Source organism: Nyctibius grandis, chromosome 16 (assembly GCF_013368605.1).
Source record: "Nyctibius grandis isolate bNycGra1 chromosome 16, bNycGra1.pri, whole genome shotgun sequence".
NCBI classification, from domain to species: Eukaryota; Metazoa; Chordata; class Aves; order Nyctibiiformes; family Nyctibiidae; genus Nyctibius; species Nyctibius grandis.
In genome coordinates, this window is record NC_090673.1 from 817,344 (window position 1) to 835,000 (window position 17,657).

The 17,657-nt window shown below is 37.8% G+C and overlaps 1 protein-coding gene across 2 annotated transcripts in view; it reads left to right on the forward strand.

The window, feature by feature from the left end:
• Positions 1-17,657, forward strand: part of MAPKAP1 (MAPK associated protein 1) — a 98,142-nt gene that overhangs the window by 9,350 nt on the left and 71,135 nt on the right. For both annotated transcript variants that reach the window (XM_068414112.1, XM_068414113.1), the window contains exons 2-4: positions 1,829-2,153; positions 5,644-5,733; positions 10,546-10,694. In XM_068414112.1, the coding sequence (XP_068270213.1) occupies positions 1,895-2,153; positions 5,644-5,733; positions 10,546-10,694 (498 nt within the window). In that variant the 5' untranslated portion in view covers positions 1,829-1,894. The remainder of the gene's footprint in view (positions 1-1,828; positions 2,154-5,643; positions 5,734-10,545; positions 10,695-17,657) is intronic.

Genomic DNA, 17,657 nt, shown 5'->3' on the forward strand with positions numbered 1-17,657 from the left:
GTGGCCAAGGGAGCAAAGCAAGCCTAAAATAATGAAGGTTGTAAATCTCTGTTTATTGAATGTTCTAATTAGTGGATGCTGATGTTTGGTGGTAGGGAGGACACGGGTAGGGATGGTGGGTTTGCAACTTACAATACACCTTCAAAATTCTGCTCTTGTCATGATTAGATGAGTGGCCAAATAAAGTATTACTTTTGCTTCCAACTATTTAAATGCAGAAGCTGCTCCGTGGGGCTCTATATGTTAATACACCTCTCCCCTTGGAACCGTACAGGGGAAATGATGAAATGTGTTTGCTGGTCCTGGAACAAGCCTGTCTGGTGCTTTCTTTCCCTCTCTTCTGTTAAAATCTGCCAGGAAAAGGCCAGCTGCCTTTCCCAGATTGTCATGGGATACGGCTTTGTGTGATTTAAAATTGTTTATTTTCCTTTCATGTTTTCTTCTCGCTGACAGAAGTTTTGCAAACAGCAAGGATAGGGGGGTTTGTTGTTGTTGTTTCTATGTTCAAAATACTAAATAAACACATCTAGTTCTATAACTGGTATTAAAACGTTGGGGTTTTTTCTCGGATATGCAAGTGATTAGAAGAGCAGTGGGGATTTTGAACTTCTGGAATTTACATCTAGTCTTGCATCTCTCTGTGAGCTCAGACTTAAAGCCCCACCAGGCTCCCCCTTCCTCAGGCTGAGGTTTCGCAGTGGCTTTGGGCCGGCTGTGAGCACCACTGCTGACAGGGGACCCTTGGCTCTCCTCTGTCTTTTGATATTCCTGCTGCCTGTGTTGTGTTGGTACTGGTGCTCTGGCAGCTGTTCGCTGGCAGACTGATCAGCCTGAAAATCAGTAATTTTTTCTTTTTTTTCAGGTTATTTTCAGCAGGTCATTTTTTTGATCCAGCTCACCTCACAGCTACACCAGTGCTAACACCAGCCTTTGGGAGGTGGTGGAAATACCTGACCAGGGCCAGACAGGAGCATGGAGCTGCCCCTTTCAGAGGCAGCCCAGACTTGAATTAGATTAACATAACTATAAATCCACAGCTACAGTAAAATAGGGTAACAGTTTGAGTGTGGTTTGGGTTCTGTGGTTTAGGGTTTTTTTTTCCTTTTTTGCCCCCTGCTTTGTTTTGTAAGGCTGCTTGAGTACTCTGAATGAAATATTTTAGATAAGTGGCAATTACTGTTGTTAAAGTGCTTAAGGATTCAAGCGTGTGGTATATGATCATAGAGCTTTTTCTGTATTACAACAGTTGCCCTGTATGAAGTGGCATGCAGCAGCAGATGCTCAATATTCTGCCCTGAGATACTAATCTCTTCATGTTTAAAGTTTTTCCTGGAAATACAACACCTGAAGAGGACCTATAATAAAGTAATCAAGGAGTTGGTATGTAGAGGCAGAAGAAAAACAGTAACACACTGTTATGATGAGTAAAAAGAAATTCAAAACCCTATCTGTTTTTGTAAATGTATTAATTTGAATGGACAGATGTTTCTTATCTGTATTTTCTCTCCATCCTTCTATGTGTAGTACATGGAATATTTTGCCTTATAGCAGCCATTTGTTGGAGAGTAATGGGGCCTTTCTGTAGGTGTCTGTGTTCTGTTGTCTTGGGATTCAGGTTTCCAGCTGTCCTCCAAAACCACTGTTCTTTAGTGGCTCTCAGCAAGCAGTGTAACTTAAATAAACTGGAGCAGAATTAAAACAATTCACAAAACTGAGTCAGTTAGGTTTTGTGCCTCCAAAATATAATCCTTCTTGAATAAGGGTTTTGGTTTTTTGTGTTTGTTTTTTTCTTTTTTTTTCTAAAATACTGTGTACATTCTATTTCTAGGTACATGTGTCCGTGAAGCAAGATGGAGAGAAGATAGTATAGTGAAGTGGTGGGCTTGTGGACAGAATGGCTTTCCTGGACAACCCAACAATTATACTTGCTCATATTCGGCAGTCACACGTGACCAGTGATGACACAGGGATGTGTGAAATGGTCCTGATAGATCACGATGTTGACCTGGAGAAGTTTAATCCCTCGTCAGCATATGGGGAGAGTGGTTCAGAAACACAGGGGAGCAACGGTGAGACTCAGGGCTATGTATATTCCCAATCAGTCGATATTACCTCAAGCTGGGACTTTGGAATCAGAAGACGATCAAACACAGGTAAGTGGTGTTTGCCCCCAAGATAACGTTAGCCTTTTAAATTCAGTTTCTATTAGTCTGGCTTGCATGGACAAATTAGAACGTGACTGGCTAGGTACGTGTCAAACTCTTCCTTTTGTAATGTCAAGACCCTTTTTATAGAAGAACATGTAATGATTCAGTTGCCTTAGTGTGCTGTCAGCTGAGTTTTAATTGCTGTTTTACTTACTCATGTACAGAGGAACATTGAGGTAGTCAGTGTTATATATTAAAAAAATCCAGATTCTAAAGACATCAAGTCTAAATCCAAAGTACATGAACAGTCTTTGATATTTCTATTGTTAATGTCTGGAGGGGTGTTAACTTTTGAACAGGATAGTTATTTTCTGAGAAGAATCTACCTAGTGAGGCATCAAATCTATTTGTTATAAAAGAGAGGAATGAAGTTTGATGTGAGCTAACAAAGGGAATGATTTGTCTGTATTTTGTCTTCTGAAGTTTTATTTCTGAGAAAACCTTGAGCTAGGGTTCAAGTTACCAAATTAGAAAGTTTAAGGGTGCAAACCTTTTCAAAAATATTCTTAGCTTGTCTTGACTGGAATGAAGCTGTCCCATTTGTTGTTTCATGTGAGAGATATTCAGGCTTCTACTTATACCCGAGGAATGCTATGAACAGAGGTTCTGCAATGTAAAATATATATATGAAAAGATTGGTGCAGGGGTGGTCAATACTGTTACAGTATGTATTTTTTTCAAATGATTTCTGAAGGTATTATAACACCACCTAGAGCTCAGAAAAAACATCTGTGCTCTACCTAACAAGTAAGATGTTGTATGGCATTGGATATCTTGAAATACCTTTTAGAAATAAGAAGCTGTCGAAAGTTACAGGAAAGACAGGGCACTGATCTGTTCTAATGGAGGGTTAGATTTGGAAACAAGCTGAATATATAGCTGCAGCTGACCGTAAGGCACGGTGAAAAGTTTGGTGTGCCAGACTGCCTAGTGTTGTCCTTGAGGTCTTGTTTAGTTCAGCTGATGGTATAGTTTATGAGGAAGGAGAGGCAGAGTTTAACGTTCTGTAGAATTGCTCCAGAAAATAATTCTGAAGGATTATTTCACCAAGGGAGCAGACTGATAGAATATTCTCCATTTAAATTATGGATTGAAACCATTTCAGTTTCCAATTGGTGTCATATTCTAAAATAGTGATTAGGACACTCAGCAAATTGGGGGGCCAGTTTTTTGCCTCTTTTCATCTGGCATGTCTTTTATGTTCCATGGTGTGTGCTGGTACCACCAGGAACCTAATACAATTACCAAGGCAATCGGGCTATGGTTTGAAACAGAGCGAGGTGGAAAAAAGCCTGCAAAGAATGCAAGTTCATCAGTACTGAACCCTTTTCAAAAATACAGGGAGAGGAATAAATTAAATAGAAAATTAATCTTTAATATAAATGCTTTTTGCATTACACAAGTACTTATCTAAGTTCTTGATGGAAGAAAACAGATACATACATTCATAGAACAAAGTGTTCATACATCTCATAAGTACAAAAACTCATTCACCGTGAAATCTGCAATTTTTGCTTCTAAAACTGGCAAATGTAAGGACATTGCCTTTGTACTTAATCCATAACTACCTGGGTAGGTTTAGCAAGAGCAAAGAACAAAGGCTTGTCTAGTTGCTGATAGTTAATGAAACAAGAACTACGTTTGGTCAGTGACATTTTTCACACAGAAAGCTTTCAAACTAACATGCTTCTTGTGGGAATGAACCTTAAATAATTCAGACTTCTAATAGGTACTGATAATTCCATCTAATTTGGAGTTGCTGTAATACAATCCCACAGTAAATGATCATTTGTGATCAACTGTAGATAGATCTAAACAGCAGGGTGGAGCTAGTGAAGATGGTGACTGCGCTTTAGTACGTTTGTTTTGACAAGGGGTGAAAATATCAAATAGGATAAAAACATGCATTATTATTTCTAGTCTAAATTTTTTCCTTTATCCATTGTTTACATATGAATCTAACAGATATTTTATGGTGGCCCATTTGGGAAGAAAGGGTTTTGGAAGGTAATTTTGAGCTACAGTCTGGACAGTAATTGAAAAAAAAAGTTTTTTCTTTCAGAATAAAATATGTGTGCAACAATAGTGTTTTACCCAATATTTAAACTTATAAGCAGGGATACATCTCTTATTCCATTAAGAGTAAGATACATAGAGGTATTTAGGCACTAACCTCATGTTGACTTAAATGGGAAATAGGCATCAAAGTCCCTGTTTGGATTTGTATCTTAAACTGCTTGTTACAGCTGTTAAACCTCAAAGTATTTTGTTTTCATCAGTTCCCAGGTTGAGAGTTTTTATGGGGGCAAAAAAATTCACTTCTGTGTCCACAATTGAGTTCAAAGACTCCATGTAAAAGAATAATAATAGGAGGGATAGAAAATATTTATTAACCTTTTTTTAATTGGTGAAATGGCTCAGGGAACTCAAATTGTATCTAAAAATTGTCAGAGTAATTTAGCATTTTAGAATCTCTTCTACAAACTCATTTTAGTTAATGAATGATCTCAATACATCAAAATTGCGAATATATCCAGCAAATTGTTTCCTTCAGTGATCAACATTATTAGTCCTGCTTTCCAGTCTAATCTGCTTTCTTGTTTTGAGTGGATGCTTCATAACATCAGCTATTTCTTGTGGTCGTTGTCTGGGGTAGCTGCTCCCAGGTTTAGCTGACCTTTTCCTGAGAGAGATCTTACTGTTAACAAAGAGATCATTTAAGTACTAACCTGGTACCCTGGCCTGTAAATTCTGTGATATTAAAACTATTTGAGGCTTTCTTCAAACTGTATTTTGAAGATAGAGTCAAAATATATGTAAAGAAATATTATATTCATTTTAGGATTTGACTAATGTTGTGAAGATACAAATCATTTATTTTACTACCTATAAACTGTTTCAGCACACTGAAGAAAAAGCTATGCTAATTTATATAGCTTTGACATTTTATAATTTTCATGATTTTTAGATAAAGGATTTTATATTTAAAACTTTAATAGTCTAGTCTGAGTTCATTTATCTTTAATTTTTGAAACGGGTAGAGTAATTCATAACAGTAATTTTATTCCTGTAATGTAATATTCACTTCAGTTCATTTGTGCATTAAAATTCCTTTAAGACCGTTATTAATGATTTATATAATGAAATGTCATATTAATCACAGAAGTTTTCACATTTTATTATTCTCTTCCATGTTAATACTATCTTTATGATCTCTATTAATGTTTTATATCCTCTAATTTCAATTATAAATCAAGAACATTTTCATGTTTTTGTTGGTATTTGCTTTTCAGGGGTGCCACCTTTAAAATTTTATGACTTTTTCCCCTACATATGCAGTATAAAACATCTTTATTCATATAACGGTAGTTAATTATGTCTTTGTTTATAGTAAACTTTCATTGACAAACTTATAGTTATAATATTTCTTTTCAAGCTCAGAGACTAGAACGTCTGCGGAAGGAGAGACAAAATCAAATAAAATGCAAAAACGTTCAGTGGAAAGACAGAAATACATCTTACTCAGGTAAAAAGAAAAGATCATCTATCTTCCTACTGTTTCTATTTCTGCTTTTGATGGTTACATCATTTTCAGTTTGTAATTTTCACTGAAGCTTTCGAAGCATCGAGGAAATACTAATTATTGTGTTTGCCTTCCGTTCCCCCGTTACGTGTTTCCCAGAGTTTGTTGCCTGGGGGGCGGTGTGCCACAGGCGTCTCGTTCGCTCGCAGCTATGACTAGGGCGTTCCAGGTTATTAATAAAGGCAAAGTAAAGACAAAATGTTTAAAACCTCGTTTGTTGGTCTGCACTAATTCGAGTGGCTGCTTTATTTTTTGCAATATAAGGTATTAATACAGTGTTGGTGTATTCTGTCATGTTGGAGCATCATCACCTTCTAAGGCTTCTGTTGCCTCAATAGGCAAGAACTGGAGATAGCAAAGCTCTTAGTGTTGTTGCGAGGTACGTGAGGCACAGGACACGTCTTTGCTCTGTGGGTAGGTGACTGGCAAGTGTCTGCATTCAAAATGCAGGATCATTATCTCCATGTAAGTTACGGCTTTCTGCCTATTTCCAGTGGCATTTGGTGTACAGGGTGTGATGAAAAATTTTGTAGAGGTTACTTCCATAGAATATATCTGTGGTTACTTTTCTAGATAAGGGGAAAATCTTAAGAAACAATGGTATATATGGTCTACTGAAATGAAAGCAGAATAAATGCTGCCTTAGCTTATCTAGCCTTTCCTTGGAAAAACTAGTATCACTGATTTCTCAAAAAATATACTTTTTTAATTATATAATTAAGGATTTCTGACTGAATGTTCTACGTAGTTTAAATTGTAATATATGAAATGAAAAATCTGTCTCAATTCTCTCATTTTATAGCTCAAGCTGGTGTCTGTTCCTGTTGTATTTGACACACATTCAAACCTTTGTCATGCCTACTTCTTTCAAAATTTGTGTGTATCTTAATGAGGTTGCTCTGTAATCTCCTTTTTTTGCCTAAATCCTTGTATCTTCCTGGCTGTCATTTGCAGAACCTTCTCCAGCTCTATAATATCCTTTTTTTAGAGGAGTGAACAAAGCTGCTCACATGAGCAACGTGGTTGCACTAATCCTTAGTACAGTGTTCAGCTCTGTTTGATACCTCTGTTAATGCCTTCTAAGATGTTTTTGCCTTTCTGCTTCTATAAGCAGAGTTGTAGGTTTTAAAGTTCAATCTACCATAACCTCCAACTCTCTTTGCTCTGTAGTTTATAGCATTTGACCAATGATGATGCAGTTCTCTTTCTTCTTTGTCCCCGGCTATATACTGCTTGGTGTTTCTTTACACTGAGCTGCACTCAGGCTCCCGTTTCCTGCTCGGTCTGTGCTGTTTGTGGTTTTTTATCCCGTGGGCTCCACCAGGACATTTAGATCCTTTTACGTGCTGACCTGAAGATAGACACAGTCTGTCAACAGCAGTCGTGGAGGTGTCCCCCTCTGCAAGAATGTGCTGAGGTTGCAGTCAAATAGATGAGTCCCTCCCTGCTGCAGAACACATTTAAATAAAAAATAAGTAAGTTACATAAAAACTCCAGACACTCGGTATCTCTCTTTACTGGCAGAGCTGATTTTCCTTCTCTGCTTACTCACTGAGGTTCTACGTGTTTCTCACTTGCATAAAGAACAGCACAGTAGGAAGAGGCCAGGAAAAAGAGGAGCCCTAAAGGGTATCCCCTGTATCTACGTCTTTGTCATGTGTGTGGATGAGGCTCTGTCTGTTCTGTTCCTTGAGTTTAGCATTATTAGAAAATAGGTGTGAAAGCAATAACGACAGGAACAGCTCTTCTCAGATGGGGGAATTTGGCTGCCCTCTTCTGACCGTGTTTATCTGAGCTTTAGACAAAGTCGAGCCTATGGCTGACACCAGGCAGGCTAAAAGGGTGCTGGAAAGTTGCTGTTCTGTCCTGTGTTAGAGTCTGATGACACCACCTCCAGAGGTCACTCGTCAGAGAGATCCCGTACCGTAGAGAGAAACTCTCGTCAGCGTTTCTGCTGTCCTGCAGTTGGGTGTGTCCTCAGAATTGGAGGCATCTGGCAACTGAGTGATTTTTGCGATTCCCACTTTTAATTACTATGTACAGAAGTAAAAGTACGTTAGCCAGGGTAAAGGGAAGTGAGAGATGAGTAATTTTGTGTGTGGTAATGAGAAAAAAAGAAGAATATTTTCTACTCGTCATCTGTTTGCCCGCTGTCATGAGACAAGCTGTTTGCTTTGTCAGGAGCGAGTTTGCAAGATAAGGTGGTAGTAGTGCATGGACTCGAAAAAGAAAATCTCCCTGTATTTGGAGTTGCTTTGGGGATTAGCAAATATAAAGATGCTTCAGGGGTAGTTGACTGACTGGAAGTGTAACATAGTGGAGGTCTGGGTGTTCTGTTCTGTTCTGCCGTGCCATCGGTTCACATCACCTTTCTGTGCATCAGTTCTTTTTCAGTACAATGAAAAGAACGTTTCAGCTTCATGCAGTGTAGAGATCAAATTGTGTTAGCAAAGCAGAGTGTGGGTCCTGTAAACCAAATATGGGGACGCATACAGAAGGCTGCTCCTTTTTTAAAAAATACTAGGTACTTTTAGATGAAAGCAAGAAATAAGGCATTGTATTTACATCTTACATTCATTCATTTCAGAGCATATAAAATGTAAATTAAGAGTATATTGAGGGAATCTTTCAAAAGCCTTGCATTCAGCCCATGTAGAGTAGCTCATATAGCTAACAAAACCACAACAGCTGAAAAATACATATAGTATAGACTAATGGCAAAACTTCGTTTTAATTAAGAATTAAAAATTATGCAATTAAAGCTAGTTTAATGTAAAATGTGAGCTGTTTTTTTCCCTTAAATTTGAGAATTTTAATTTTTTTTTTCCTTTTTTTTTAATTGAAACTCTCACAGCCCATGTCTATTAGGAATTATTTGACAAAATGCTCAGTGGAAGATTGTAGTTTTTCAGAAACCTCATCTATCTTCTAGCTTTTTACACAGATCTTTAGAAGGTTTTGGTTCCTCTTCGTAAATGGGTTGAATTTTTTGAAGTTATGAAGTTTTCTGGGGAAGGAAAACTGTATCTCAGCCAGCTGAATGTACAATCTTGTACAATGTACTGTTATTTAAACTCTTCAGTCATGTGAGATATTTGACTTGAATAAAAGCCATACAAAACTCAAAGCAAAACAGATGTCACACTAATGAATTCAGAAGAATTCTTGAGTTCCTCTTCTTGCACATCCCGACAAAGGAAACAATAAACAAATCATCTTGACATTTCCCTAGAGACAAAACTGGAAGATAAAAGACTGACTTTTTCACTTGAACCAATAAAACCATTATATGGGTTTCCAAGGTACAGAGTACTTTCCAAATGCCCAAGAAATACCAGTTAAGGGTAATACTTTAGCATAATTGTAATTGAGATTTTTTTTTTTTTTCTGAACAGAGATAAGCTTGTTACAAAAACCAGAATACCTAATGGAGTTTAAGATACCACATTTAAAAAGGATTTAATCAAGCTTTTTTTGGTCAATCGCAGCCTCTCACAAGACTGTTGGGTATCTCTTAGTGCCAGTATTTAGTACTTTTGCCAACTGTCTGAATTTTCAGGCAATCTGCTGAGAAAAACAAACTGAGCTTTTGCCCAGTTAAATTTGACAAGTCTTAGTTTTGTATTTTAAGAAATTAAGCGTCTCCCTGCAGATCAAGTCCCAAGTCATTCTGCCTTAGGAGCGGTTTCATTTCGCTGGAGGAGCAACACGTAAATCTTTGAGATGTGAGAGATTCCAAACGTAGGCACGCAGAGCAGAGTTGGTCTAGGCGAGCTGGGGCTGGTTCGCAGGTAGTGATTGATGGAGTTTGGGGGTACTTGGTTCCTAGAGCAGATGTGGAAAAAAAACTTGTCCAGATTCAGTCACAGTTTCTTGCAGATGAGACCCATTGGTACTAATATGCTAAAACACCCCAGGCTCTGTCCTGATTCTGTGGTGTCCTTATAAGACAAGAAGCCCTAATTTTTAGGTTTTTTTTTTAAGTATGGCTGTAAATTTTGAGTTAAGCTGTTGCTGGAAATTCAACTGCTTGTTGGAGGCTTCTATGAACTTTCACAGACCACGCAAAGAACTCACTAACTCTTGTCACCTTTGTTTTTAGAAAGCTTTTTTTTTTTTTTTTTTTAATTGTCTAGGCTGTTTATCTGGAATGGTGTTTTCAAGTCTGACATTTTTTTGAGAGGAGACCATATCCAGTCTACCATGAGAAGTAAAATCCAAAGAAATTATTCTTTTGGATCAGATGTAGTCCCAAGCCTACTGCTTACAGCATAGCAACGTTATAGTATAGTAATGGGGTAGTATAATATTGTCCTGTAATACAGCGTAATATCATGGGTTACAAGCCCCGTCTGAAATGCTTTTGCATGGCATATTGCAGAGGTGTCAGCAGTTCTTTTGCATAGCGTTTTCTGTTCATTTAGAAAAAGAAGCAGAAAGACCAGGAATGCATAATTCTCTCTTTGAATCTTGATTCTTGTCTTTACTCCAGTGGATCCTGTGGTGATCAGTTCCCTTCTCTGCATGAGGAAAAATTCATCTTTTCCTCAGCCTAAACAGTAGCATCATTCAAACTTCTTATGGTTCCTATCCTTGGGCTATGAAAGAGTGGTGGTAGATTCTGCCCCGCTAAAGCATTCGTTGTTTTATGTATTTGATTTTGTTCTCCCTCCTATAATATTCTCTTTCTGTGGTAAAAAGTAGCCTCTGTACATCTCCTAGTACAACTAGTCTAATCTCTTTTCTGATCTACAGCAGAGGAGCTGAGCTCGCTATTTGAAAAAAAGAATTTCAGAGTGAAATCTCCGTGTTCTGGGAAGCAGTCGATACTGTCTGTGCGACTTGAACAGTGTCCGCTGCAGCTGAACAACCCCTTCAATGAGTACTCAAAATTTGACGGCAAGGTAAGTGGACCAGATGTTTTTCTCTCATATCCAGGTGGTCCCTGACCTGAAGATGATAGGCCTCAGGCAGTTCTCATGTGCATTTACTTGTTCAAGCTTTAATTAGACTTTGTAGTAGGCCATCAGTTATTTTAAAGTGGTTATCTAGAAACATGCTTTTCTGAGTCTTAAATATAATGGTTCCAGGTTTGGTAGAACCGTTTCTCCTGTTTTCATTACAGAATTATGCCTTACCGTTAGGCATACCTTACCGTGCTGTTTTCTTCTCCAGCAGGTTAGTTAGTAAACATTTAGTGTGGCAGAGTCCTAGGACATCTCTCTACAGAGTTGATGGTGAGACCCTTTGTAGAAATGATTGGTTATTTGGCATTTAAAAAAAATCTATTATGTCTAGCCACACCGCAGCACTTGCTGAATATTCCATGATTTGTGCTGGTTTTATCCTCAAAGTGCTCCAGTGAGAGCGGGAAGAGCCACTGTCTGTTTGGAGGGTGGAAAACTGAAGCATCAATAGGTCAATACCTGGGGCAAAAAAAGGACTAAACAACGTAGTTCTGTGCAAGTGCTCGTGTATGTAATACACAGAGGAGGTTCACTACAACCTGGTAGGTCAAATTCACTCCTTGACGTTTGTTTCAAGAGCTTGCATTTGTTACTACTCAGAGCTGTGGATAACTGTCTTTCCTTGGGTGCAGTTTAGTTACTCTGAATTGTCAAATATTTTTCTCTGTCATAAACTCTAGGAACTGAAATATAAACGTTGGTGTGATGGATCAGTGTCATATTGTTCCAAAACAATTATAAATACTGCACAGATCTGTTTTCTGCTGGATTTGTTTGTGGAGTCTCCTGTGGGAGTATGAAATTTGAGCTTCATTACCGTTGTGATGGAAGAATTTCATATTCTGTTAAGTGTTCTTAAAGTGGAAAGTCAGATATGTAATTCCACTAGCATATCTAGAGGTATTTAGAATATTTATGAAATTATAACTTTTAAATTATGAAGTCCAGGTAGGAAAAGCTTCCTTTATTGTTATTTTATACTCACTAGTATGTAGGAATTAGTGCCAACTCAGTTTTTCAAAATTTCTGGCCTCAGTAATAAATGATAGCGGCACTTCGGTGCTGACAGCCCTAAGATGCCTTTTTTCCTAACCTCGAAGCTTACTGTTCTTCTGTCATGAAATTTCAGTTTGGCAAACATTTAAGTGTACTTCCTACAGTCATGCACAGAGGAAGTAAAAATAAAATAAATACTTTATTAAGATAAATTTATTGTAACTCCATGGTGTCCCAGTCTTGTTGCTTTAATACTTGAGCATGATTTGGGCTACCTGATAGAATTTTTCTCAGAAACTTGAGAAACTTAAGCGTGTTTCCTTCCCACTTTGGTAATCCAAACTGCTTTTTACTATATTAATAAGAATTGTAGTTGACTGTAATGAACATCTTAATTTTCATATTTAGAAGTCTGATGCATTTAGCAGGTGTTTTGTCCATTTGAAGGGAATTGTGCTATACATAATAGTTTGAGATATTAATGAAATACCGCAGTGTTACACAATTGTGATTTGCAGGGTATGATACGAATCAACTCGATTGTGATCTAGAAATCAGACTACTTTTTAGCTCTCCAAAATAACGAAATTGGCATTTTGTTAGAGTGTAATCTCACTGTATTAATTCTAACAGTATTGTTTGTATTACTCTAAGTTCGTCAATAGTATGCTTATAAAATTTTTCTGTACTTCAATATGTATTGTCTGTTTTTTAAATACCTACTTGACCATCTGAGATATAGAAAAAATGTTATAGTTCAGTAGTGAGTTATTTTACTTACTTCAGTTTTCTTGTATTTTCAGACAGTAATGTAAAATTGAAAACCATCTAGCTTTTTAAAATTATCCTTAATGAAATATTGCAGGTCTCGTATTTATTGATAATAGAAGAGCAGTATTTTTCATAGAAATACAATTCTTTCAGGGAATAGTGCATGACTTATTTACATAATTAACAGAGCCACATGTCTCTTGGGGAAATGGTACATAATTGGGGAGAGGCAGGGGGGGATGAGGAGGGGCTAGGGGCCTAATTAAAGATGTCTTAAAAAAACCCTACTTAATTATGTATTTACTCAAGGGATCACAGTGGCTCTGAAATCTTTAAGATTATAACTAGGCCTTTGGTTTATATATATGAGTTTTGTAACACAGATTTCAGCTTGCTCAATAACACACGTTTTGTGGTTCACTGGCAAAGCACGAGGAAAGCTCTTTACGTGCCGTATTGACGCTCTTTGTTCGTGTGTGTGCTCAACTGCTTTCTGAATGGTTTTAACTTACCACTAATTCAGCTCCCTAACTGACTGAAATCAAATAAAACCATTCTCTGCAGGGTCCTTCCTGCCCCCTCCCTCCATTTGGTGTATTGTTTTAAACTAATCAGTTAAAAATACGAAAACATTGCATGCTCTAATATCAACCAAGCGCACTTATTAGAATGCTTACGTCTTGCAGGTGTTTTCTGCCAGATTTAGTGTCTTTTTCATAACCACTTCTGCAATTTTATGAAATAATAAAATTTTAAAGCACTCTAATTTCTTCTTGTTCTGATCAGTTCATTAATTATCAAAATAGTAGAGAATATGGCTTGTGAAATGCAGCTACAATGGAAGCATTCTAATCAGCTCAAGAACTCAGGTGATTCTTGCCCCACAGGTACATGGGACAGACCTGTGGCTTTCGTGGACATTGTGGAACTTCAGCTCGTAACTAAAGACACGCACACAATAGCTACTCCTGGCTGTATCTTCAACTTTTTCCGTAAAATAGTTAAAGTAAGCCTAACCCCTGCATCTGTTTGCACAGTTTGTATATTATGTGGATTGTACATCTTGCTTAATAAACCTTGAAAACTCTTGCTAAGAGTATTGTATGAAAAGAAGCCTTTAGTTATTTATAATTACTTCAGTTGTCATTTGTATAGAAAATTACTTGAAGACTCAAGAAATCAGAGGCCAAATTGATTTCCTTTGCATGCAAATTAAATTATCATCCATTTTATAGATAACTTCAGGTATATTTCTGTTTACAGAATTTGAAAAATCAAATTTTGATGGCTTATTGTTCCAACTTGCCAGCTGTTGATAAGGTTGGGAAAATCGACTGAGCATAAGACAGATGTGAAAGCCATAGCCAGGTGCCACGAAGGAAACACAAGAGTGTCGTAATGGCTCATTTCAGTGACACAACTGTGAGATTCACAGGATTCAGTTTACCTGTACGTTACCTGCCTGCTTTCATTAATGGCTTTAAAAGTATCTGTTATCTTTTCATTCTATTGAAATTCAGAATATTCCTTCTCAAATCACAAGCGTAACTTGCATGAGTTGCTGGAAAGCATGGCGATGAGTTTTCTCTGAGATATTAATCTTAAAGGATACTGATTTAGTACAGTATTAGTGTCAGAGCTATTCAACTGCATGACCATTCCCACTAGTAAGAAAAATGTTACAGAGATGTATTTAGTTGCTGGAATACGGGAAAATCACGCTAGAATCAATGTTCAGCTTTGTAGGAACCGTGTACTGAATGAGTAACTCCTGCTGAGGCCTCTGTTTGCAGTTCCCCTTGAAATCATCTTTGAAGCCAGTCCACGTCCTTTTTTCTTCCAAGTCTCTGCTACCTTTAAGAAATGTCTTGTCGGTTCAATTTTTGACACACCTGCCACCAAACGTCTGCTCCGACATCCCCAGAAGAATGTTAGCAAACACAGAAGTGTTACAGGACAGTCAAAAAAGAGATGCTAAAGATGTGCAAAACAGTCAAAGAAGGAAGTTGGAAAACCACAATCAAAATGTAAGGCAGGGATCATTCAGCTCTAGAATGAACTTGAGTTCCAGGGCCCAAAACCTTTCCTGTGTGCAGACTAGAGTTTTCTAAAGAAATTTTTATTTCTATTCTCATGACTACTAGTTGAAAATGAAGATTTAAGGAAGTCTCACTTTTCTGACCTTCTAGGGGTTTTGTGGGTTTTCTTGACTACTGGCGAGAATTTAGATAAAAACAGGTCAACATGATTTTTGGCTGGATAGATGCTAAAAATCCTGTCGCGAGGAATGCTACCTCTGCATAGTGTTAGAGGGTTTCTTGGGGCTGATTTTGGTGACGGGTTAAAAACCAACAATTTCTCTTGTAGCAACTGTTTTAAAAATGATGCTGTAGAAAGCATGGGGGAAGGGATAATTCATGAGTGCTAATTGCTTGGCTGTTAATTTTCATAAGTGTTGATAGAAGCAGTTCCTTAAATTAAACTTTGTTTAAAATGTATCAGGGGAAATATTCCACAATGTCGGGCCTGAAGTGAAAATTAATATGAATGCTGTGGCAATTAACACGTACTGGTTAATAGCTTTTAGCAGCATTTTGGGATGATAGTCCTTAAATACATTTTTGCATGCTGCTCTTGTTTCAGTCTTGTTTGACTGTATGTCTGGATAATCGTGAACAAATGTTTTCCACAATCTCCAGTATTAAATAGCTTTACTCAAAGAAAGTAGATAAAGAACTTAAGAAAAAAGCGATACTGCTGTAATTAATATGGAAAATGTCTGAAATAATTAATCCAGGATTAAAATCTCAGTATGAAAAAATGCGTTTTTTTATTTAAGTGTTTTGCCCCTAAGCTGAGTAGAATGATCCTCATCTGAATCCTAAATAAGTTTGCATAGGTCTTTTTTTTTTTTAAAGCATTTGCTTATTCTGCCAATTTTAGTGGTTTACGTACTACCTGCACTCTACTAAAATAGTTGAAATAAAGATGTTTATAGGGTTGTCATTTATGGAAATATGTGTTTTTAGAAACACAGGCTGCTGCTTCTTGCTCAACTCAGTTCAGAAATCTGCACTGCAGTTCTTAATACCCCTAAAATCAGTGCCAGAAACACGTCATGGTATCGTGCTTTGCCTTTGGTGTCCAGCAGCTCCCTGTTGTAAAAGTTCTCACCCAGTCGGGAGAACTTGGGAGAGAAATCTCCCGTAATCCTGAGGATCTGTTGGCATTTGTGACGTGCACTGCTCATGATGGAGGTTTCATCCCTCTCCTCTGTGCAGCATCACGTGCCCTGCTGTACAGAGGGCGAGTCCAGTAATGCCTTTGTTAAGGTGAAGGTTCTTAACTGAAAAATTACCACTTTCCGAAACAAATTTTCTTTCATAATACATGATTAACATGAGTCGTGCTAATAGCTAAGCTGTACTTAAATAAAACACCCCTATATTAAGAATGCCTGGTTTGTTCTTTACTGTGTCGAAGCTGTAATGATTTGGATGCCTAATCAGTGCACTTGACTGTTCCTCTGCCCCTGCAGATCCAGGGGGTTTTGCTGGGCAGAGAGAAGCGCCGCACGAGCCCAGCAGTCCTTGGGCTTCCATACAGAGATTAAAATATATTAAGCTTGACTGTTGCTTAATTTAAAATACTTCAGAACGTGTTTTGTTGTTTCATACAGAAAAGCCATTTACAATAAGGGAGCACCTGTAATGGTGGGTGAGCGCTTATTTTAGGTAACTGGAAGCACAGACAGAAAACTGTTGTGAATTCTGCCGTGGGAACGGTCACTTGGAGAATCCGCTTTGCGGAGGTGCGGCGGGGACGGCTGTGCGTGCTCGCAGTCTGCACGTGGTGGCTCCGGTACCTTGCAGAAACAATGCAGAGATGCTGTAGCCAGCCTTCTAGCCCAAACTGTAGCCTGGGGTAGCAGATAAGGAGGCTGAATGTCAGTGTTGCACTGTCATCTCTTGTTTGGGGACTTGAATTTTATCTCACAATTCCAGGCATCTCACTTGCATGAAAAAATATTTTTCTGGCCTTATGCAGATTAAATTAATGTGGATCTGGTTTGATTAACTTTGGCGTGAGGGCACATTCCATTCACTTCTCCCATTTCTGTACTCGGTTCTGCGTCTTTTGTTGCTGTTGATTATAGGTGCCCTTACCAGGCTGCGTTCCTGCCTTACAGAGGAGATACTGTATTGAAACTGGAGCTGGTTTTGTTCGTGGCTAGTTGCAGTCTTTGAACTCGCTGAAATGAGACAGCAGTCCTGTTGGGATGGTACTTCCCAAAGGACTTCGTTGTTCTGTAAAACCCTCTGCTCTCTGGCGTTCCTGTATTTGGAATGTTCTATCAATGATGCCGTGCTTCTGTTACACTTTAACTCTGAATAAGATGATACTTGAAAGTAAGTTTTGAAGATCTGCAAAGTATGCTACTATGTAACAAAGAATTAAATTGATTTGTTATGTGTGCATTTAGCTACAATTCATTTTAATTGTCCTTATGAAGTTAAAAAGTATTAGCGTCAGATAAAGATTCATCACCATAGTATGATTTAAAGCTGGTGCTATAGAAAGCAGGCATGTGTTCTGGCAGATGTTTATATAAGGCACTGTCTCTTCTGACAGCAGTTAAAAAGTATGGTTGTAGTAATCAAATTGTGGTGCAGCATCTCAGAGGCTAGAACCAGATTGGATTAAAATAGATATAAGATTTATGAATAGCAATAGCTGTGATAAAATTTCACTACCTTCTTTAATGGGAAGGACCTTTACACAGTACAAGAATAAGATTTTAAATTGTGCCTTCCAATCCTGTGGTTTTCTGGGTTTTTCCCTTCCCCTGGAACGATAGTGCATTATGGGGGAAGAATAAGCATATTTTTGTCAAAGGTACTATACTCCATTTTTACAGCTACATAAAGATTATTTCAGGAAGAGTATGGGATACTCTGATCTCAGTGTTCATCTTTCTACTGCTTTCATATTTCCATAGGAATTCCTGTATTTGCATCTCAGAAAGGGATTATGCCTTGCTGTGCTGAAAAAGACATTTTAAATGCCAAAACCATAACTATATGAGATAAAACTTTTCATGAATCATGTTTGGTTTTCCTGAGATGAGGTGCG